Source organism: Camponotus vicinus, unplaced genomic scaffold, assembly GCF_025532165.1.
Source record: "Camponotus vicinus isolate PSW18456_S1 unplaced genomic scaffold, iyCamVici1.0 SCAF_2, whole genome shotgun sequence".
Classification (NCBI taxonomy): domain Eukaryota; kingdom Metazoa; phylum Arthropoda; class Insecta; order Hymenoptera; family Formicidae; genus Camponotus; species Camponotus vicinus.
Genome location: NW_028141956.1, coordinates 10,996,566 through 11,022,285, shown reverse-complemented (window position 1 = coordinate 11,022,285; position 25,720 = coordinate 10,996,566). Strand labels below are relative to the sequence as shown.

Genomic DNA, 25,720 nt, shown 5'->3' with positions numbered 1-25,720 from the left:
ATCAATCCGCCCCGCCAAAGAGATCTCATACATCGGGCTTGATCTGTGTCTATTACGCGATGAAGGGGAAAGAGGGAGAGATAAATGGTCAGATATGAATAAATGGATACGCAATTAGACCAAGTAAAATTGCATCTATATTACGTTCTGAACACATATTTCTCTATAATACAATGTATAACGGAAAAATATAATAGATGCATGTTTACAAAGATAATAAAAAAATATATAAATCAATATGTAGACAGATACGTACAGTAAATCAAAGAGAATTTAAATTTATTATAAATTTAAATGATTTCGCAATAAAAAGATCGATTGTTTTAAAATTGGCGTTTATTTTTTAATCGTATACATTTGTTGTTTATACAATCGTTGTAATTTTGTTGGGATATTTATCCTAATTTTTGTTATAAAATATAACATTTCTCTGAATACAGTTTTTTTAATCATTAGAGCTCATTAGAGACCATTATATTATATTTAGACGGAATTGCAAAATCTTTTTTTTACTATCGCCTCTTCAAAAGATCCACGCTGCTCGAAAGATATAACAACACATTTACACGATGCGCGCGTGAATAGCAAGACAGATGTAACGGAGGACGTCGATCGAGCTCTCGGTGCCGCGTAGATTAGCGCGGGTTAGCGCGGGTTAGCGCGGAACGCTCGCGGGCTCCGGTTATCTATCTAGTCTCTCGCGCGCGCGTTTCCGTGTCCTAGGCCGGTCCGGTCGGCAGAGATAGACCGGACGCTAATGCGCCGGAATAGATTAATACTGACCAATAGGAGCGCCGATCGAACGGCCTGGAGCACATTACTCAATTATTTACGCTTCATTAAGTATATATCCAATGCCGTCCCGTACGAGTGTGCGGGTGCAAGCACGCGCGCGCAATTCCACCGCCACGACGTGGAACGTTACGAGAGATGATATCGTGCATGTGTGCGCGCGTGGGTGTACGCGCGTGCGTGTGATACGTGTGTACGCGTATGTACGACCGCGGTACATAATGTATGAGAGCGTGTTGGTACGTAAGCGACCACCCCTAGCTCGCCGAGGTCTAACTTAATTATTCGAGAAATTCAGCGATCCATTCCTGCACCCCTTCCCTCGCCCCCCTCCCCGCTCCGCAGCCGCCCTGCCGCCACCGGCGCCCGGTTTTCTCTCCCTACCCCCTCCCCGCCGCGACCCCCCTTCATATCCCTCCCCCACACGCGTTTGCATACGCGTGTACGTGTGTGTATACGTTTCTCTCAGTCTCCCTGCCTATCTCGGCCTCTCCTCGTCCGTTTCTCACACCCTGTCGCCGCCCGCGTTCCTTCCCTTCGCCCGCGCGCTCCTTCTCCCCGAAGCTGGACCCGCTGAAATCGATCCTGGAGAGGACTCGCCTATTTCCGCGGAAGATCCAACAACATCGGCTCGATTCTCCATCGGCGATTTCCGTTGTCGACTTCCGCTTATCGATCCTTGTCCTTGCGTGAATTTTACAGCGAATATTTCCGGTTGATTTAGCACCGGCACACTAACGTGGAATGATTGCATCCGATTAACATTAATACGTGCTAATTAACATTAATATGTTTTGCATGTAATACCAGAGGATTATAATATGAACGGTACGCAGAAACGTGCGCACAACGAGATATAACGTTAATATCGTTAATAGCTGACGTAAATCTTATTTAAAATAGCTATTAAGAAGTAGGAAGAAAAGTGTGCAGGAGACGCGATGTTTTAATCTGAGATCTAATATAATTATTACATAATTATCTTATCTCGAATAAAATATTATAAGTATTATAAATAATGTTTCTTTTTTCTTGTGTCTGTTTCAGGTAAGTCTATCGCGGGATACTTTCGAGCGAGCCCTCTCGGCGAAGATCGCACCGTCGTGATGGTATAAATCAGGAATCTTTTTAACTTCATCGCCATCATCGCGGTAATTCCTATCTCGCGGCGTGACTCGAGAATCGCGAGAAACAAGCGCAAAGAAGTCTCACGAGCGGATCGCCCATGGATTTATCGCTTACTTGCTCAGGCCTCTAATTATAGAGACGCGTCGCGTAGGCATGTGCGATAAATAACGATCGGAAAATTAAGGGTAATTTATAGGAAACGAAAGGATCTCCCGCGATCGGTTATAATCTGCTCGGCAAGTAGCGCCGATAAATATTCCTTTTATCGCGACGATATAAAAAAATTTAAAAATGTCGCGTCATTGTGGGAATAGTGTGAATTTTAATTGGTCGACAGGTTTAATTAATGGACTCTTGTTATTATTAATATTCCTTTGTACCTCTCGCGCGAAATATGATTATATTTAAAACACGTAATAAAATTAAATATAAAAAGGAGTCTTAACAGCGGTAATATTTTTATATATCTTTATGTTTTCTGTCAACTTATATTTATTTATAAACTAATCATAATAACCGGATACGTATATACTCTGAGATCTAATGACCAATAATTACGGACATCTCGTATACAATAAGTATCTAAAAAACAGACGTCGGTTAAGGCGACAAATTTGCGATTGATACGACACTAATTAAGAATGGAAAAGTTATTTCTGACATTGCTTCATATCGCTCTCATATTTGCATTAGCACATATATAAGAAATATTAGATAATTGATACGTATATTAGTAATCCTTATGCGCTATTGATTAAGAGAGCTAAAAATTACCAATCCTACGATGGCTTTAAAAGGCCAAGAATTATGTTAAGTAATAATGGCGTGTATATCCTGCGTTGAAAGAAATGATAGTGATTTTTGTACGAGAAGAGGTTAATCATCGTTCTTGATACTCGTATCTCCCGCCAACTGTCGCGCTGTTAAAATTACGTTACGAGAAAATAGCCGGGCAAGTAGAATAGATTCTCAACGAGATACGAGCGAGGCGTATTAAACCGAGAATTCTTGACAACGTACGGTATTAAAGGCAGGGTATTTATCGGGCCGAGAAGGTCTTAATTACAGATAGTCGCGACGCGGCGCGCGCGATAAATAACGATCGGGAAATAAGTAGGAATTAATAGGAAACGAGTGCGGGGCGCGATCGCGATCGCCGAACAAGGACTCGGGGAAGAAGGCGCCGCGCTGTGTGTTGTGTGATACACGCACACATACACGTCCACACATACACATAAGCCATTATATCCAGTGCCAGTTGTTCCGGCTGTATTGTGCGCGGTAGTGACGACTGTTTCGCGCAGATAGCAGGTACGTATTTAAATGAGGAACGAACAGGAGGCGGCGCTCCGTTGGTGGAAGGATATAACAGGAGGCGTGTGTGTTGTATATACGGGGTGTCCGATCAGTCGTGTTCACTTGCGGATTTAAAGACGATATTTTCTCACAGTCGAAATTCGACGACGATACTGAATTAAAGATACTGATAGTGAATAGATACAATCTTGTGTCGAGTCAAGTCCGCTCAAGTTAAGGTATTGATTATCAGAATACCCGATATTAGATGCTTCGAATGTACATACTTATCGAGTTACGTTAAGAATTGTTTAAAATTGCAAAAAATTGAACATTGAAAGCCACGTTGATGAATTAAACTTTGATTGTACAAGTCGCTTCTTAAATGAATATCGAGAAAGAAGAGCTTATAAAAACGTGCAAATACAAAAAAAATAATAAAGTGAACTTTGGAAAGAGAAATCTGAAGAAGATTCGATTCAGAATCCGCCGAGGGTCTAGGAGGAAGCGCGGGAGTTGCGGGACACCCTGTGCATACGACCGCCCCGCCGGAGCAGATAGATCGTCGGCCCGATACCGTGTCCCGGGAGACTTTAATTATCATCGCGTACGGACTATTTATATGCCAGGAAGCACTTAAATAATATTTCTCGGAGTCGCGAGGGGCGCGCGCTCGCGCGAGGAGAAGGAGAGGGGCAAGACGGGCCTCAGGAGAGATCGAGTACGGGATATTGCGCTCTTGCCTCGGCTACTGAAGGTTCTGATCCACCCGGCAGATAACCGCCCGCCTGGAGTATCCGCGCCGCGGAATACCGGACGGTGGGCGGAATCGACTTTTATCGGCCGGAAGTCGAAAACAATACGCGCGAAAGACGCTGCGAACCGAGGATACGCGCCGCACCGCCGACAAGGAATCTTCTCCGAGAGCCCATTACAATTTTTTTTTTCTTTCGAAGAATGGTTATCCTCGTTCTTCGCGAGAGAGACTTGAAAAATTGAGCCCACTCGTAAAATTGTTAAAATATCATTCGCCCTTTTCTGAATTAAATTTCCAATTACACGCATTTTGAAAAATTTCTTAATTAAACATTTTCGTAAATATTTTCGATTTGTAGAAATATGAAAAAAATTAGAGCATTTTTTTATATAAAATTTTGAAAAGAAACATTTGGATAAAATGAAAACAAATTACTTTTATATTAAAGATCTTTCGAAATCAGGATGATAAAGTTTAGAATAACTTGTGGTATTTGAATCATGTGTGTTATAACTGCATTTAGAGGTAATTTATGTTTTCGAAAGAACGTGCTTGCAATGTAGTTTCAGTAATGGATTGTAATGATGATTAAAGGGTACAATAAGGATAATGATGATTAAAGAGTATTGTGAGGGGTTTATCTACTAGAGAGAATCTAATGACAGATGAATCATTTGATTTTTAATTTTTAGTCGTACAAATTACACTGGAATATATCTAATATAAATATTACGTGTACGCGAGATACGTAGAATAATCGCAAAACGGTGATAATAAATCAAAAAATTGCTACGAGAACGCACTCGCGAGTAAGTTCTCTCCTTTAAGCGACGCTTGAAAATTCGAGGCTTGCAAGCATCATTATCATAATTCTACGTTTTACTTCTCGCGATTATACCGCGCTCACCGCGTAATTTCATGCGCGAATAATGACGTGTTTACCTTACTAATATATTATATAATCGCCTCATGATTTATTACAATATCCGGGAACAAAGCTGAGAATCGGAGCGCGCTTCGCCAACGGCCCGTTCCATAATTTAATCCCGAGCAGTAATCCAACTTGAGGAACTAACGCGGAAAGAAAGTCGAGACAGTTTGTGATATTTGCAAACTAATTATTCCGGAGAGTATACACGAAAGCGTTGAAAAATGTCGGCTATCGATGATTTTATTTATCCAGTACTTGAAAAAAATTTACGTATCTTAGCATTCCTGTATTAAAAAAAAAAATGATCACGATATAACTTTTAACAGATTTTTCTACGTAAGAAATGGATTTACGATTCTAAATCTCCTTGCCGACTTATAACAAATGAATCTGCGTAGATTTATACTCCCATACGCTCCTGTATAAATCTGCACGATATTCTCGGGAATACAAATTAATAAATTGATTTAATATAATTCTAGAAACCCGTTCTATGCTTTGATTTATATTTACACGCCGGTGTCTCATTTTCTCTATAAATTCGCCCGATCCATTTGCACGATTTATTCGTGTCATCCATCACATTGTTACGAGATCCTACGATCGATGGATTGTTCGGCGAGCAATTATCGTGACGATCGAACGTTGACTAGTCACGAACGTTAATTTAAAAACAGAACACGACGTCTACTATAAAAAATGCAGCAGAAATTAGCGAACGAAAAAAAAAGGATGTAAAACGATGGAACGGGGGAGTGGAAAAGGGTTACGATATGGAAATGCGAAGTCGGGGTCAATGCGAAATCCATATTCTCTTTGTAAGATCTCTCTCGGCGTTTTCTTCTCTGAACGGCCGTGTTTCTAAACGGAACGAAATCGCGGTGTCGCGGAAGAGGCCCATTAGTAGACAATCAACGTACACGGCTAATAATTAACGCTATCCGTTACCGATCGCCATGCTAATACTCGCGTTGCGAGCGTTAAGAACCGCGCTCATTGTGTTTCGTGGCGCGAGGTGGCTTTTCACGGCCGCTAAACCGGCCGTATCGTTAAAATATCTAGATACCGTATCTCCGCGCGCGGAGATATATTTTCCGCACGAGTTCCCCTCTCCCGATCACGCGCGCGTTTACGTTTAAAGGTGTTTTGCAAAATTTCATTCCGTAAAAATCGCTCAGTCTAAACACGCGTTCGCACGCAACAGAAGCGGAAACAGGAGTCCTTATCGCGCGCTTATGGAAAATTATCGCTCGACTGGACGATAAAGCCGATTTCTTTTTCGCTCGGTAATTATAAGCTCCTTTGAGACCCCATTCTCATTCGCGGAACAATGCGCAATCTCAATCGCGATCGAATTCGCGGTGTTTTGAGCAGAAAGTTGTGCCTGTAAATCCCGCGATCGATGAATTAATCATAATCTCAAATATATACCATATTATTTATTTGTGATAAATATATACCACACAAATTATATACTATAATTTTAATAGAGATTTTAATATATATAATAATTTTAATATATATTTCACAGAGAATCGGAATATATATATTTTTGACATCTCGGTTTAACGGATTCGAATAGATTTATTCAGAGAAATTACGCGAGATTTAAATGCTCGTGTTTGAAGAGAGTCGAGATTCTTCTTTCCGTTACTTTCCGAGACACTCTATACACCATCGCGAGTGCAATAGCTACTTTACGTACGTACGTACGATACGTAGCTTATGATTCAGTCGCGCTATACATAGCAGTCTACCCCCTCGACGGCGATCTACCGTTGTTCGATCATAAAGTGCATTGCCTTCCTCCCTTTCTACCTAGCTTCTCGACCGCCAATCTCGGGACGAGTCGCCTTGTGAATTACCGCCTTATGTTTTCGCGACGCGTGTATCGACGAGGGTTCGTCGAGACCGATATTGTCGTTCATCGAGCTACCGTCGTGATATAAAAATTTTTATACACGCTCATACATTTTCCATTCCATCTCCTTCTTTTGCATTTTCCTGGCGAAACATTGCGAAGTTGCCCGGGCAAAGTTTTATTTTATTCCTATTACGCGAAGACGATTTATAAGTGTTCGAGATATTATAATAATCCATAAATGTAATATGATTCTGTAATTGATATATGACGAGAATTCTGAGACAGTCGCGTGATTCCAGGACGAGATACGACATTTCGGTAGACAGTGGCGACAATCTACCGTTTCGGGCGATTCGATGAAAAATTCACTTTCTCCGAGACAGTGCGAATATCCCAAAACCGTCGGGGATGATTAACACTCGGTCCGTTAATAGACCGCCCGGAGACTCCCGCCGACAAACCGAGTTACAGTAATTGAGACACGAAGCGCTGGAAATGGTAGGCATGTTAAATCGCGAGACTTGAATCATACGGGAAGCTGCAAAAGTAGCGACTCGCGCGATCCTTTTTCGAATTCTTTACCTTTTTGCCAATACGTTTCTGCTCGTTATAAAATTATGCGAATCAAGAGAAATATATAATAATTTTGATCCGATACAGCTTGTATAAATTTTTAATCCGCTTTATTCCTTCTTTATCGAATAATAAAATTATTTATTTTTTATCGAATAATAGTAGTTACTAAAACTGCATTTTTTCTTCATTGATCATCGCTTTAAAAAGATAAATAAAGTATAATATAAATCTTTTATAATTGTTTCGGTTTTATAAAAAATTCCTAAAGCGTTTAGAATCATGCGTCGAGATGTCTTACTAAAGGTTTCTCCTTCGATAAATCAAGAAAGGATTAATTCCCGAGAGGCCGACCTGAGCCCTCGTCGAGCGTAGAAACGAGACGACGTAAAATGTTTAGTTATTCGTCAGCATTTATATCGGTGTGTATATGCGTATACATACATAGGGAGGCGGGCACCGCTTGTCGCGGCCAGAAATAATCTATGAGTAATTTCTGCCAGGTCTCTTGCAATAATAGCTGCGGCCGGAGCGATTACACGGCCGTCAGGTAAAAGCGCAGGCCGTGGCAACAGTGGCAAATCGCGATTATTATACATGCGGTCCCCTCCCTTCTCCGACTTTTTGCCGAGATATATTCGGGGCTCGTATAATCTCAAATATACGAGCAAAAAGAAAGTATTCCGATAACGATGATTAGGTTTCTCTTCGTGATTTCTCTTCCACAAACTTCCGTTTATGAACGGGATACGAATCGCTCTTCTTTCGCGAGACAAATTCAAAACTGGGGAAGCCAGAGACAAAATCGCGAACGAGAAGATATCTTTATAATATCACTTTATAATGTATGAGAATATATTAATGCGTTAACTATATGTTTAAAACGCTAAATCTAGCTAAATTGCGTCTGGCGGAATTTAAGTTTCAAGAATGAACAAGACATGTAACATGAATTTAAATGAGAGATACCAGGTTTAAACGTTAAAATCCGATTAGAGCTGACTTCGCTTATCAATTCTGTGCCCTTATTTTTAAGTCATAGTTCTAAATATAACAGGTTCAAAATTCCCATCCAATTAATTTTTTGAATACATAGAAATAAAATAGCTGTTTCCTGCGCCTTTTTCGGATAAAATCTCTTAGAGAAATATCATTACGTCTCATATCATAACATTATCATGTCATTGACATTTTGATCTAATCATTTAATTGTACAGACTCAGAAATTGGTTGGATAGTAACTTTGAAGCACTCTGTACAGAGATGCAGAAAGAAAATTCAATTAACTATAGTTAGCATTGTTCAACGTTGAAAATTATCACAATGCAGAAATTAAATCCAGATATAAATTACATTAAGTATAAAATTAAATTAAATTAAAATTAAATTAAATTAAATTAAATTAAATATTCCCTGATATAAACGGCACTCTCTAAATGCGCTATTCCGAGATTTCTATGTTATAATACGTTACCATTAACCGCCTATCTTTTTTTTTTGGAGGAAAGGGAGAATATATCAGAATTGAATTCGGCCGATTTATAGCCGATTTCGCGAAAATTATTTAGTCGATAAAGTCTACAATTTTTATCGATTTTTATCGAGTATGACGGGCACTTCTCCCCATAGAAGGTGAGACGGCACACGAGCGAGGCGAGTCCGTAATTATTGATACATCATGGGTGCGCGCACGAGGAGGAGAAGTTTGCAAGTAATTTAGTAACTTTGGATCTTATAGCGCGCGCGTCGAGTTATAGCTGAACTTAGTTACTATTGCAGAAACGACTCCGCCGAATATAACGCGCAGGAGAGAGCGAGCGGTTCGATATTAATAAAAAAAGGAGAGAGAGAGAGAGAAAAAGAAAAAAGAGAAGCAGAAAAACGAAAGAAGGAAAGCAAGAGAGAGAGAGAGAGAGAGAGAGAGGGAGAGGGAGGGAGAGAGAATCGCCTTCCAACAATAATAACGGCCGCACCGGCGGTAACTTTGTATTATGTGGAAGACGGCGATAAATTTTCGAAAGTTCGCAAGACAATTCCGCGGCGGAATTGCCGCGGCGGCGACGCGGCTGCAACGAGCGAGCGGAGCAAAGCGCGAAACGCGTCCGTCCGCGCGGGCGGAAAACAATAATTATCGAAATTCATTTAATCGCAATTTAACGAACTCGACGTCGAAATTAAATTATTTAACTTTAATTTCATTCGGCTACGATTCTCTCGTAAGTTCGTAGCAATATATAAAATCTATACAAATACGGCTAGATTAAATTTTCATTCGCGTATAATTTGTAAGCGCGCGTGAGCGAGCGAGCGCTCTCTCTCTCTTCCCCTTTTCTCTCTCCCCCCCTTCTCTCTTTCTCTCTTTTTCTCTCACTGATATCGAATTTGTGTAAATTAAAATAGATTAAATTCGCGCAAAAACGCGTAACCACCACGCGACGTAGTTCACGTTAACACTTAAACAGCGAGTAGCGTAAATTGAATTAAATTTCAATTTCTTTGCGCGACACCGATCGCCGACGTAATTAATTCAATTCTGCTCGCATATAAATAATTGCGCTCGCGTTGTTCGCCGAAATGGCTCTAATTGCGAGAAAATTCTTTTACTCTATCTCTTCTCCAATTACGTTACTTTTAGTCTGGCTGCATCAATGTTATTTAAAGCTCTTTCGTCTAGCTCATTCTCCTCTCTATATTATAGATAAGATAGTTATATATTATTCTTGCTCTAATAGCTGCTCTAGCATCATACATAGAGACGGCAAATTGTTAAGCACTGCTCAGACTGCAACCAAGTTTCTTATATTTGCTTATTTTAAATTAAAAGCTCAATTTCAACTCGAATCTCTAAAAATACGTCTACTCTCTAGGAAAATGCCCGACGGCATTCATTTGCCACCGAGTTATCTCCCAGTGAGGTTAATTAGACGATGCAGGAAAATCGCGTGTCTATGAGAGCGACGGCCTCTACCGCGAAACGCGACGTATCTCGCATTGCAATCGAGATCGCCGCTGTCGTCACGCGCAATCCCGGACGCGGACGTTTCTTTTTCGTGGCCGAATTCTCTTTTTATTCTTAACGCGATGCAAATTGCGAACGTGCGTTCTGTCGTGCGTACACTTGGCTACAAAAACCGAAGCATAGGATGGATGCGGATAATTATTACCGCATAGAGAGATGATTAGTTATCAGTATCACTAACAGTATTCGCTAGAGAAATTGCGGTTATTCTCGCAATCAAACATTTTGTAAAAAAAAAAGATATTTAAACAAAGTTATTAATATAAAAAAGAAGAAAAGCGATAGGTGAAAGAAGCTCACACTATTTCCGAAAGATATAAGCTTGTTTAATACATTTCTATAGAATAACAATATTTCTAAATAATGTTCGAGTCACTACTCTGTCTTTTCAGGGAGCGACAAGTTAAATAATCGGACGCATAAAAGATAAGACAAGGGAACAAAAAGAATTTTTGTATGATATTCTTTAATGATACGCTTCTATTTCGTGCAAATAAAAAATTTAATTTCACGTAATGTGCAAGCGAAAAGCATGGGAATTCAATTTCCATATAAAATGCGCGCAAGATAAAATAATAAAAAAATAAAATCGTAAATTACTTAATTTTACTTTTATTCGACGAATTAAAATGAATAAACCAGCGCGCCCGACACTGTATGTGTGCGTTCGCTTCAATTTATCTATCTAAATCAGTTTTTCCTCTGGATTATTTAACTATCGGTTAAACACCGTCTGTGTGTGCTCGCGGCGTTCTTAAATACATGCGCACTTTTGCGAGCAAGTGTACCCACGCGGCGCACTTACCGCGAGCGCGGCAATACGCCCGCGTTCTCCTTTCAACCGGGGGTAGATCGCGGACGATATTTCATTCGATATTGCAGCCCCGGCATTATTTCTCTATTTCAGTAGCCGGCCTGGCGCTGCGCGCCGGGGAGAATAAATTGTTTAATTTATATTAAAAAATAAATAGAGCTCCGGACGAGAGAGAGAGGAAGAGAAGGAAAGAGAGAGAGAGTCGGCCGCGCCGCGCGGACGGCCCCAGAAATATTACTTTTAATATTAGCATTCGCCAACCCCATCCTCCCGTCGTGTCCCTCCCTTCCCACCCTCGTCTCGTATCCGCTGCACCTTCTTCTCCCTCCTGAGCGATGCGTCCCGCTTACTTTCCCTCCTCGTCTCCTCGCTGCATCCCAGCAGCGCCTCTTTCGCTCTCTTTCCGATCTGCGGTTCTCGCCGAGAAAGGACGTACGATGTGTTACGCACGCGAGGCGACAACAGGCGGCAAAGGGGCGAGATGAAAAAAAAAGATACGCGGGGATAAAAAGGGGAAAAAGGTGGAGAGGGCGGAGCGCGCTACGTCAGCGAGAAATTAGAAGAGAGCGGAAATTTATTGCGGCGGCTCTCTCGCGCGCGCCGGTTTAATCCCCGGGTGCGGAAGACGATGCCTGTTAAATGCAATCGATCGGATCTTCCTTTGGCTCGAGGTGAAATATTTAACATCGAGGATTAAAGAATTCGGTCGAGTCAAGGATGTAAACGAAATAATACTCGTCGATCGATACGAATTCTTTTTTAAAATAACGGGAAAAATGGAATGACTTTTTTTATAGGATTAATTTATAACAGTTTAGGAATTGGAGCGTTTTCACGTGTGAAAATGTCTCGATTATCGATGCAATTGTTGGCGATAAATATTAATCATCTCATCGTTCATCTGCCTAGAGCCTAGCGCCTCTATTCGGCCTACGATTCTAAATTGGAAAGACTGCCGAGATATAGATTATAGCACACAGCAGCCTACGGCAACGTTAATAAATTAGGAAAGACGTTTCAAATGTAGCGTAAAATGTAGGTTACCAACCTTCCTTTCTCCTACCCTCTTTCACAAGCCTCTTCTCAACCCTTGCGGAACTCCAACACTGCCTACCAAGCCACCAACCTACCGGCGTTATCATCCTCTCTCCACCCCTCTCCGCACTTTCCTCGCAGTCACCCCCGCCTCCCCTGGTCCTTCTCCTCTATCCCTCGTCCACCCCACTTTCCCTCCCTCCCTGCTACAACCGCCCTCGCCCTCCTGTATAATGTACGGAACGAGCGAGCGAGATGAATGGCAAGATGGCGACGAATATTTCATGAGACGCATTAATATTGCAACGTCTCATCTCACGGATGTATCGGGGTAACATAATGCCCCGCTATAGATAGCTCCTTATTAAACCAAGACGTGCCGCACAACGAGCGTTGAGCAACGTTCTATCTATAATGCCCGCCTGCCGGCAAAATCCCCGCCGCTTTTCGTCCGCGACCAATCTACCTGGCAGCAACGTCCGTCTCTACTTCGTTTGCGCGGCTGTTCACGAGCGCGTCTGTGCATCTCGCATGGCGAGCAAATTCCGGTGTCCGAGGATTCTCGAGGAAGCGGAGTCATTCAGGGATTAAGTGCGCCGAAACCGGCGAGAAAATCCCTGCAGTTTTTGTAAATTTTCATGCAAACTCGCGGAGAGAATCTGAGACATTATTAAAGTCAAAAGTCTCGACAATTGTGATTTTTGACAGAACTTAAGATCGATTAAGAAAATTTTTTATTCATATTATTTTTTTGTACTATATTTTAATATTCTATAACTGATAACAATGTCTCTCGATAGGATGCTAAATAAATTAACGAATTTATATACGGAAAGATAATTTTCATGGCGCGTCGAGAAAATGATAGACGATTTATCTAATTTGATGATTCTGGATAATACTGCGAATAATTCCCGTCTATAATTAGTAGCTGTTTGTGTGTACTCTAAATATAATATTGAAATTATACCGTCGTCTGTAAAAATATATAATTAGTCGGCGTTTTCGCTCGCGTTTTCACGCGAAAGATCTTGGTTGCTTCGGCATAAATCGATATTTTATCGATATATAACGCGATGTTCGGATATCGTGATGAATAAAGATATCGAATGCTTTATTTTATCAAGGTGCCTCTATCGCGGAGCACACGCGACAAGGTCAACCACCTTCAAGCGCCGACGATTCGGGGAAGAAGGGACAGATGAAAAGTCGATAATGAGACAATGTTAAGAGATCGCCGCTTAACGCCGCGAGATTTTAAATTAGAATGCTCCTGATAATCGAGGTATCAAGGAAACGTCAATTAACAATCGTGCGATCCGAAGAATTAAAGACTAACAGCGTTAGGCGTCGTTAATTATTTGTTTTTTTTCATCCTGTTAAAAATATATCGGTCTTATCTGCAATATGCTCCCCGTAATAATAATAGCAAATAGTGATTTGAATATTTATTGCCCGTGGATCTCTTATTTCCACCTATTATTTATTTCATAATTACTGCACATCTTTTAATATAATAAATATTTCTTTTAATTAATGATAATTTGCGACAAGATACCGTTACGTTATGTACGAGTAAATGAGAGATTTCCATCTCTCCTTTTCCTTCTTTTCTTCTTCGTTTTTATTTTTATATAATCAGATAAAAATTCTTTTTTTAGCAGAAAGGAGGAGGATTTAATAAACCCTTTACTTTTCTCTCTTCTTCTCCTCGTCTGAGAATAATTCTGAAGATAATTCTAAAATTAATTAGAGGAAACTTTATTATAGAGATGCAGTTGCATAAACCGCACGAGGCAGAATACTTTCGAGGAATATAATATTCTTATTAAAGCCCGATGGTTTCCTTGAAAAAGGAAACGATACGCGATGAAAGATCATTCGAATACTTCGGGCCCTCGTCAAACGTCAAGCTGCAACAGCTCCTTTTTCCTTTCTCTCCCTTTTCTGGACGAATTATCGACATTATTATACGGATGCGCGCCTGAAGTGTGCGTTATTTCGTTGGTCGGAACGAACTTTGCTATTAGCCATGGAACGTAGAAGGGGTGGAGGACTCGAAGGGAATGGACGGGGGGGTGAAACTGACCGCGTAATGTATTACCGGACAGAAATAGATTATTGGAAACGTTATCAAAGTTATAAACATTCCTTGCCGTTAATATTGCAATCCTGTGACGTTGAGCCATCGCACCGTCGGCCGTCGCTATTAATACCCCCACCCGCTATTCATCCCCTTTCTCTCTCTCTTTTTCTATCTCTCTCTCTTTCCTTGCCTTCCTATCTATCCACCTTCCTTTCCCGCGAATCCCCTCGGCTTCATCCTGTTTCTCGTACTCCCTACGTCGCTACATAATGGAGTGTACGGGGTGTCTCGCCTCTACCTAATGTCCTTTTATAATTTTACCGACTCTTTGATTAGTTTAAATCCGACTTCTCCTTCATCGAAATTTTGTCTGCGAAGCTATTATTTGATCACAATTTATTAATTATTAAATAAATGTTCAAATTCTGAAATAAACCTCTATTAGTCTTTCATAGATTACTAATAAATATTATTATTTTGGTAAATTATTTCGGTAAAAATCTTTATAAGATCTTAGTAATCTAATCTTATTTTTAATGTGTGCTCAATATTTTAATCTCTTATTTTATTTTTTAGTAAATTGCTTCATAAATAGGTAAGAGATAAAACTAAAATAAATTGAAAAGCAAGATTGGAATTTGTAGCTAATTATATTATACACATACACATAAACCTTTGCTGTATCTTACTATATATTTCTACTTGTTCCAAGATCTTTTTCTCTCGAGTACGACAAGATTCTTTCCGTCCATTGTATGCACAATTCAACGAAACATGTTAACGGATGGGACACCCTATAGATGCACCGCGTCGCGATATGGACTCGCACGTGATAAATGCCGAGGCTGTCTTACCTTTCTCGCGCGGCGCGAAATATATGGACAATCATCCGTCAGCCGTCCCGGCGAATGCGCGGGAAAAAAAGAGACGAGAGGAAAGGAACGCACGCCACGGGGGCGCCTAATGCGGCGAAATTAATTACCGCGCCGTGCATATGTACACGCCGATAAAACGAGATCGAGCGAGGTCGATCCTCGCGGCGGATCTCTCCTCTCGGACCTACCTCATCGCGAACGAGAATCGTTCGATAAGGATAGCTCCGATCGATAATCTACCGCGTTAAAATCATCGCGCTGTCGTAAAACATATGTATCCTTGTCCCGTTCCTTGTTGGGAAGGAGCGTTATTAGCGACCGGTTCGAGAATCGAATCATCATACATCTCGGAGAGATCGACACTTGGATCTCGAAGATCAATGCGCCGTGTATCGATTCGCTATCAGGAACTAATAATGACGTTAAGCACGCCTGGAACGTATTTCTCTTCGTGCTTTCTGTATCAGACGATTGTGGAGCGAGTCTAATAAAAGGAGTATCGAGCGAGGCTATATACTACGTCTACTTCGTGAGTTATCTGAGGAAGATCTAATACATCATTATCGCGATCTTCAACACACATACCGGTGGCATTTATCATCGCGAATGGGAGAGAAGATAGAACGTTGCGAACGAGAAGAAAAAATAAAAAGCAAGCAACGTATCTGGTTTCTCATTCTTTATAAAAATTTGGGAATTAATGTAACCTTCGGAATTTATATCGTCAATTAATCTATTATGCGCTTAGGGGATACGAGATGATTTCCAATAAAATCCCGAACAAACGAACGATTGACAAAATGATATTTCACATTCGTTTCTGACCTATCTATTTACCTACGTTGATCGAAAAGGGAGTAAAGTGGTTAAATTCGAGAGAGGCAGAGACAGAGAGCGCGAGAGAACAAGAGAAAGAGAGAGAGAGAGAGAGAGGAGGGGGAGAGAGAGAGAAACGCGGTATAAAGTGCAATCAAACATTGATCGCGCGATGCAGGAGCCTCTTGCCTCTTGGTGGGTACCTACGTGCGTATCGAATGCATACCATGGGGTTGCATCGCGCATGCATGCGAGGCCGTGTTTGTGTTTTGAGGGGAAACGCCGCCATCCCCTGTTTCCACCTCCCGCCCCCTCCTGCCTCCTCACCCGGCAAGCAACCAAGGAATCGATAGACTGCGTAACTGAGGCACAGGCACGTACGAATAATGCCGCGGTGGTGGCTTCCCCTCGAGAGAGGACGATCGAGGCCGATCGCGTCCTGCGAGTCCGGCGCCGAGTCTGCGATTTCATTGCCGCTATCGCTTGCGGAAATGCAATCCAACGTTTCTACCTTTAATTTGACTATCCATGTTTTTCATTGCGGTTCGATTTTACTTGATTGAGGATTTTCGAGATTGAAAAGTTTAAAAAAAAATTATATGTGATGCGATTTCTTGTTTTTTAATTAATAAACTTTACTTGATGTTATTTTTATTTGTATGACCAAAAGAAGATAGCAAAAGATGGTTGCAAATTTTCGCTAAAGAAAAATCGATTGCAATAATTTCGATATAAGAAACCTTCTTACTTAATATGCGATTTTTATCTTTCACATTTTTTATCGTATACTATAAATATAACACAAAACTCAAACTACATTTACAAGTTAAACGCAGATGGGAAATGTCTGTAGCAATACGTACGGTAAAAAGAGTGTCGGAATTTCGCATAATGAAATGAACATATCAAGTGTTATTGATCATATGTCCGATATATATAAATGGCGAAAACTGTTATTCAATTATATATCTGAAAATGGATATTTTGACGATAATAAACCGACACGATTATTATTAATTCCACCGTAAGGATATATTTATCCGCGAGTTACCAGACTCTTCTTCGCGCACTATATCGAGAGTCTTCGACAGGAGAGAGAACACGCAACAATTTCTAACATATCCGTTAAATGAGATATATGAGTTATTTGGAAATTGTCGGAAATCGAATTTCTCGACATTTTATCGTAAATACGTCGCGAAAGAAATACGCTATCAATTTATTTCGATATATATATATTGTTTGAATTAAGTTTACGTGTCTGAAAATTTAGTTCGTCAAGCTTTCAGAGTACATTTCGCGTAACAACGTCGCGTTTTTCGCATAACCGCGAATCTTGCGACGCGAGCCGTCGCCTGGCCGTGTCGTTTACTATTCAAAAGCCCGAAAATTAACTCGTATCCGCGCGCAAAAAGACGCGCGCGAGAGAGAGGACTGGAGGGTCGGTTGGTACGGTTGGAAAATTATTTTTTCATCTCGAGTAAAAATAGGCACATAGATACGTAGGTACGAGCTATTCGCAGAATCCGAGACGAGCTTTTTAAAATTCAAGAAATGAAGCGCACACGTTGCAAGAACGATGTGGTGAAATAATTGTATAGCGAAAAATAGTTAATAAGCTGGGAAATTTTAATTCATAAAATATACCGGTGAATACTATGGGTGTGGATATTTCGTGAGATTCTTACATCTAACTTTATACAGCGTACATGTTTTAACGATATTAATGAAACATTCCCTTGAAAATTAAATCCATAAAATTAAATTTCTGATAAAGTCCTAATTTTAAAGTTGTCTAAAAAATTAGGGGGAGAAAAAATTTGTTATTTTTATTCGCAGCAACAGGAATGCAATTTATCAAAAATTTCATTCTCTTGAGAATGTATCGGTGAAATGCACGCCGACTTTGATTTCACGCGGGATGAATCGCGACGTGACTCTCGCGCTCCTCCTTCTTTCGCGAGATTCGAACCAACTACGCAAGACTAACAGTGCGGATTTTCTCACGGATCTCTGCGGTGTCATTTACGCGTGAATCCGCCTCCGCTGGTTCGCCTCCTTTAGAGCACATAAGGAGCGAGAAAAGAGCTTCTCGCTCGACCGCAAAAGTCGAGTCGGGAAAGCGCGATCTCTCGCGCTCGGTGAGAGGAGGGGGTGTAAATCAAGACGGAAAATGAGCCGGCGATGCGATACTCGTTATTATCCTCCTAAAGCACCCCGGAAGCCGTAACGATCTTACGTCGCCGACGTTCGCGGTTGCGCCATTTTCAAGAGGGGAAAAAAAGACGAGATGGCTTAACGGTGGATGAAATAATCTCGGATATCACTCCGCTCGAGAATGCATGAATATACAGAATGTGCCGTAAAATGTGACGAAAAAAATATGATCGCGGCGGATTCGCCAACGGGGAATTTTAAGTCGAGATTTTCTTAACGCAAGAATTTAATTGAAATTTATAATTATCATATTAACGAGATTCTTTTATTATTAAGTATTATGACAATGAGAGAGGCGCCAATTAAATTTTGTCGAGAAATACAGCCAATTTAGAATGAGTTAAAAATAATCGCAAGTCTGGAATTATTAATGAATGAGATTCATTAATCATTAATAATTATAATACCATTAAGAACCGTAAATATAATCTTTTTATCAACCTGAATAAGTCAAACTCGCTGTTACATTTACCGTGGAAAAATTTGAAATATTACGATTTTTACTTGTACCAATCGAAATATTAATTGCAATACTAATTGTGATGAGGAGAAACTAAATTTGTAACTGTTTTATTTTTGTTAACCTTAGTTAATCAATCATAATTAAATTAATAGATCGCTTCTGCCGAAACTACCGTAAAACATCTGTCCGTTACTGAATATTTTATCCAATTTGATTCTTGATTAATCGACATGCAATTCGTTTCACATATATTTTTAAATGTCGCGGAAAAAGAACGGACACACACGTTTCTTTTTTATTATTTTACACATATTGTGTATAATAAATCATTTCTCGCTAAAGTTATTAGAAATAATTCTGAATAAGTGCAAAGAATAAATCTTAAGAATTCTTCTAGGAATCATCGAATAAGAACATCGCATTAATGACAAAGAGAAAAAAAGGATTCCCTCTTCTTTATCTCTTCGCTCGACAGAAGAGTTCAAGGGTTAATTACATTAAGTCCCGATGATTTTTCCTCGACCATTCGGTTTGTTGTGATGGGGAAAGGGTACCCGAGGCAAGGGGAACGCATGAGTCGCGTGCAGATGGCAAGCTGGTGCGCTTGGTAATTGTGCAACGCAATAATAAGAATAACAGTAATTATACACGACGACCCTTTGCTGTATAAGGATCGACGCGAATAAAACGTTAATTTCCGAATAGAATATGCCGTAATCTCAATCAGCCATGATGACGAGAAACTTTTGCGACGGAGGCGATTGTGTATATATATATAGAAAGCAGGCAATAATTATAATTTATTCCAATAGAATGATTAAAAAATTTAAGTATGTAATATCAAAAGTACAGAATTTGTGAAACATTTACTCGCGACACGAAAACTACTCAAACACTTCATTCGCTCGTATCGCGAATCCTTTCTCGAAAACTGTCGTTAATTAATTGCTAATCGCGCACGTCTCTTCGTTAAACATTATTGTTAAGCGTCACCAATTTAAAATAACACGCGTAAATTTTCGACCTTGCAGAATTATATCCCGGACACATTAATGCTATAATAAGCGCGTGTCGATCGCGGGGAGATAAAATTTCTCGAGAAGACAGAAGGTGCTTAATTATCATTTAAGGAGAAGATATATATATATATATAGGGAGGACATTCGAGGAGGAGCGCGCGGGGGTGTCGGAGCACCCGAGGTTCGCCCTCGAGATACGAGGAGGGCTCCGCTATCTCTCGCGAAAGCGAATCACAAAGAGAAATATTGTTGAACCTTATATCTCGGACGGCGCATTAATGAAACACTCGCGCTCGCGCCATTCTGAAATTACTCGAGATCGTCTAGACTACTCCCGGGCGGGAATACCGGGATGTTCTCCTCCCCGCGAACGGGGCGACGGTGTAGAACGGATCCCCGCGATCTTTAATGAGAATAAGAGAATACTCTCGAACGACTAATATTAGAACCGGCCGGCCGGTTCTCTAAGCTGAATGTAGGAAACTCGATCAATTATTCATTCTCTCATATAATTCTGAATCGATTCTTCGTACATAAAGTACAGAAAGAGAAGGGAGAGGGGGAGGATTAGCTGCTCTCAAGGACCGAACGTGTGTATGAAAGTCCTTGGTACATCGCGACACGTACAACCGATATGAGAGAATTCTCGTGAAACAAATTTAGAGTGCATTAAAATATAAATTTTGTACGAAATTTTAGCACGCCGCGCATATATGTATATATGTATACATATGTATACTCCGACATTTTTATTAAATTTTCTCTTACTTATATTCTGTATCTTTATTCACATCTACAATTCGTGATTGACGTATTAAAAGTCGCAACTAATATCATCAATTATTTTTTCACTCGAATATCAATTTATCATAAATGCGATCGATTCGAGAAATTCGAGAATCTATTGAATTTATTTTTGTATACATGAAAATCACAAGTATGAGAAAGATTTTAGATCTTATTTTACAATTCATAGAAAATTCCAAATATCGTCTTGCATAATTCTTGAGACCTATGCGTAGTCATTAGTGCAAATAATAGGATTGCGCAAACGTGTATTGAAAAAGTTGTGAAATAAACCGGCAAGAACACGATACTTGTTGCACGATACTCATCGCACACATACGTACTCTGCATGAATGTGCTGAACACATCGACAAAAATTAATCGCCGATTCATGTCCGTGTTGTTCTTATTCGATCAGATCTTTAATATCACATGCGTTTTCGTATAAAAAAAAGACATATATATGTATGTATGTATATATGTATGCATGTATATGTATGTCTATGTATATATGTATGTATGTATGTATATGTCTATGTGTGTATGTATGTATATATCTCTCAGTATGCGCGAAAAGGGCAACGTCCTCGGTCCCGATGGTGAATTTAGAAATTTGCCCCCTTCACCGTCGCTGTGTCCTTCCCTCCCACCTTTTCGCGAACGAACAGATGCATTCGTCTCACCGAGATTAATAATGAAGCCGTGCACTTTTGCGATTCTAGAGGGCAAATAATGGGTATAATAATTCCGAAAAGCACTTGGCGAAGTCGCGCAGCCACGTGGATATCCCGCAACGGGCGTGTTCTATAGCCTTTGCGCGATCACCCTAGAGAAATACAATCTTCCCCCACGTAACACGGCACGGAGGGGGGGTGGTGTCCGTCAACCTACTCGCCGTCTTAACCCTGTCCATGAAAAATGCAGCTGGTCGCTCGCGGCGTTGGTTTTTCCCTTTTTTTGTCGAACAACGACCGTGGATCAAAGTTTAGACGTTTGTAACAGCGTGCGCATTTGAAATTCTAGTAAATCTTTAAATATTAATTGCAATATTTTCAATCTCCCTTTCTCTCCTTTCTACAATTAATCTTTCTCTCTGCATAATTAATCTTGATTTTAATAATTAATTTTATTATCTCCTTAAAATATATATTTCTTCCTAAATCTGTCCGTGCAGGTTCAATTGATCTTTTCCAACAGTGCAATATGTAAAATTTGTAATCTTTCGCATCGTTAATTCTCGACAATAAGATATCATCTAGGAGCTTCTTTATATCGATCGGTTCCGCACGAGGATCCGGCTGGATAGGACGACTCGGGCATGCTCGGCTGCGGCGAATTAGTTTTCGTCGAATTAATCGGGCGCATTAATCCAATCAAGTCGCACCCGGAATCCATTCAGATTCAATCGCGCTGGCGGCCGCGTTAAATTAAATCGCGCGGCCGATATCGCAATCCGGCTATGTACGTCGCGCTTTTAATCGGCCCGAATTAGAATCGTTAATTGCCCGCGAGTTCCCGAATTGAGCAGGATACACGTGTCGATCCGGGATTTGCGAGGTTGAAGGTCCCGAACTTGCGTCAATGTCAGCGTCGAATCTTATCGCTAGAGTAAACACGAACATATCGATCGATCTTTTCGTACATAACTGCACCGATGCGTGTCTGCTTTCGATGCATCTAATGATGGAGAGAATCATGGGGGAATAATTTATTAACTAGATCCGCAGGCGATTTTTTAGCCTGAAATACGTGAAGGAAATGAAAAGGCATATATTGCACTTCTTACTTCTAATGTCAGCATCTATTATTACAATTAATACATATTTAATTATGTGTGTATTATCACTCATTGTATATTAAATATTAATCTGAAATCTATATATTTCTTAATATTTCTGCAATAGAATTTTGTTAATTTTAAATATTCATGCAATATCAAAATATGTATTTTTTAATGCTTTTTTTTAAAGCTTGATATTTTTATTAATTTTAAATATTGCAATATTGCATTCTCTAAAATATGTATTTTTTTAAATGTAAGCTTAATATATGAAATTATATATTAATTATATTGCAAAATGAAAAATTCTCCAACATCGAACATATGATGGAACAACGCGTAAAGCAACGCGCGGAGAACCGTCGACGCACCTCAAAATAGCCGGTATACGTTATTGTTGAATTTAACGAAACCAGAGTTTAAATATCTGCCGGATGTTTGGCGTGTATATCACTTCGTAAATTTAAGGTTTACGGTCGTGCTCCTTTCCCTTTCTCGCTCGTTAGCGAGATCGGTGAGCGATCTTTCTGTTTTTGCCTTTCGTTTGCGCGCGATTCTTGCTTCTTCCACGAAAGGAAGTGAAAATCGAAGCAATCTATAAATGAAAATTCAAGAAATTAACTAAATTTATGTACGCAGAGATATAGAAAATTTGAAACATTAAACATTCTAAAAAAATTAGAAAATTGAAATTGTAAGAAATATTTAAGTAAATGTCTAAGAAATTTAAAAAAGTTTAAAAAATCTAGAGAAAAGATTTATGAAAGTTTAAAAAAATCAACGAAATGTCTAAAATATGGTAAAATCGACGATAATGTGCGACGAAAACGATAGCAGAGCGAGAGTGAATAAAGAGAGATAAAGCCGAAGAGGGATCTACCTTAAACAAATTGCTAAACAAGCGAGGATCCCCGGCAGACGCGATTGTTGAACAAACCGGGGGGAGTCCGCGATATTTATCGGTGTGCGTATAACATGCGTACAACACGCGTATGCGCATACGTGCACATTTACGATCGAGACGAGAATCCCGGCGGCGAAATTTATTAGAATCGTTCGCGCCGCAGGCGAAGTGTCGCAGTTTAATCCTGATGCACTCCGCGCGCGCGCACGTTCGCCCTCGTAAAGCACCGTATGTCGGATCGTGATTGCGCGGATTTCGGGAGCACCCGTTGTGCAGGATATTCCAGTTGCGCACCCGGTCGGTCGCCGGCCGCCGACGGCAAATCTTGCACTATACAAACCCCGGTATATCTACGCGCGGAAGGTACACGACTCTAATACATAGTTCAGCACTCTATCTACATACGTGCGAGCTAACATCGCGCTAGCCTCCCTCCGTTGCTCCCCCGCACTCCCCCTTCTCGCTCTATCTATCTTTCTCCCGCTCGCTCGCTCTCTCCAACATTTCCATCCCCTATTCCTAACCCTACCTGCCGAACACGCCCCGAAACTGCATCGTGCATGAGCCGCCACGCATGCATGCACGCACGCAGAGTGTGTGTCTCTCCTCTGCGCTCGGCCGCGCTGCGGCTTATACTGCAGCCTGGAACATTATTCAAGGGATAATCCATTCCTTATATATTAAACTACGCAAGGACGATCTATTGGCGCGATAGATCACGGTCCTCGAAATTCGTCGGAAATACTACTGCTTCCCTATTTCTCTATCCCTTTCTCCCTCTTCCTTTCTTCTATTTTTTTTCTCGTTAGCGGAGGAAACTATGGAATGATCCCTTCGCGACATGCGAAGATAGAAAAAAAAAAGATCCGTCGCATACAGAAGAAACTTCACAGCGCAGTTTTAAATATTCTTAGATACTTTGAATATTTTGCATTTCTGCAGTTTTTAATAAAAATGAATTAACGATACAATATCTTTTCAGAATGAATAATTTCAATAGGAAATGCAGATTTTAATAAGAGAAATTCTCTATTATGATTATAATTTTCTCTTCTCATTATATAATCTTCAATGATAATATTTTAATCATTTCATTTGATATAAAAATATATATGGAGATTTCTTCATTCTTGGAAAATTTAATTCATCACTTGATTTAAGAATGATTACTTTAATTATGAGTCGCGACCGAGATGTTGCGACGGCGATTTTTAATTCATTCATCTGACGTTGTGTTGATTTTGTATGTAAAAATAATATGAGCTCGTAGTCTAATAAGGTCCTGCTCTAGGCCAGAAATTAATCTTATATGCAATTTAACGCAGACTGTTTATTTTGAAAGTGACACGAGTCATTTTGTGGAGAGACATTAAATTTAAATTAATTAAGATAATTATAACGATTTATTTTAGACATTTATTTTTATAAGATGTCCAAAACGTGACTTACGTCGCTTTAGAACGAAGGACGCATTTAATAATATAGAAATTTTCTCACATGATTAAAGTCTGAAATAATTACTTAAATTAATTTTCTCTCTCATAAAGAAATCTCGCAGACGACTGCTATCGATTAAAATAATAATCATTCGATACTCGAGTGTTAAATTACAATTCGCGAATGAAATATTCAAGTTGACTTGTTTGATATAGTGATGACATGAAATCATTTAGAATAGATGTATCGCCAAAATTTTTAGAGATATCTAAAAATCGATTCATTATTCACTTTATTTATTATTGCAAGCGATATTTCAAGATAAAATTACTTGGAAATTACTTAAAAATTACTTAAAAATTTACTTGAAATTTATTCCTTCTTTCCGAAAGATGACATAATTCTTTTAAGCACGTTCTTACATCCGCCTTTAACGATTTACCAAACTTTGAATTGATCTGAAATTTGATAAAATTAATCCTATCAATACAAACTCGCTTATAGATTTTTCGAATTGATTAACGATTCATATAGCTAATCGCAAAAGAGTGATTATCAAAATCGCAAAGTTGAAACGATCGTAACGTCGCGACGTCGTCGCACTTTGCAGGAGCCGGGAGGTCTTTGTACTCTAAAGGTACAAGGACGGTGCCCGTGAAGCCGTCGTCGATTTGGATTACGGGGTAATTTTGGTCGGATCGAGAGGCCACTCAACTCTATTGAAATAATACACAGTGCCAAGTATTTATACCGGAGAGCCTTGTTCTCTCGATGGTCGAAGGTTCGTGAGGTAGGGGACGAAGAGAAGGAAAGGAAGGAAGAAAGGGAAGAGAGGTTCTTGCAGCTCGAACACAAATATACGAACCCACCGACGCTTACCTTGAAACTCCCTCGTCGTCCCTGAATCGTGAACGCCGGGATTGTCCGCGAACTGCGATTCGAAGTACCACGGAGTACGATTAGTTAAGAATAGATGGGTCGATAGTTGGACAGACATTCATCGTAAATCTCCCGAGTCTCGTAAGATTCATGTTAAGTCGACAAACTGATGAGGAAAGTAAATCCGCGAATTCGTCAAAGTTGGAAACTTTGTATAAATGTACTAACACGACCTTATTAAGCTATAAC

At 40.0% G+C, this 25,720-nt stretch overlaps 1 protein-coding gene across 11 annotated transcripts in view; it reads left to right on the top strand.

The window, feature by feature from the left end:
- LOC145967011 (protein bric-a-brac 1) overlaps window positions 1–25,720 on the top strand; it is a 340,940-nt gene that overhangs the window by 280,647 nt on the left and 34,573 nt on the right. For 2 of the 11 annotated variants that reach the window (XM_083091569.1, XM_083091572.1), the window contains exon 6: window positions 1,840–2,322. The exons of 8 other annotated variants lie outside the window; for them this stretch is intronic. In XM_083091569.1, the coding sequence (XP_082947695.1) occupies window positions 1,840–1,907 (68 nt within the window). In that variant the 3' untranslated portion in view covers window positions 1,908–2,322. Of the gene's footprint in view, window positions 1–1,839; window positions 2,323–25,720 lie in introns of those variants that run through there. One more of the 11 variants, XM_083091571.1, reaches the window with a different exon arrangement.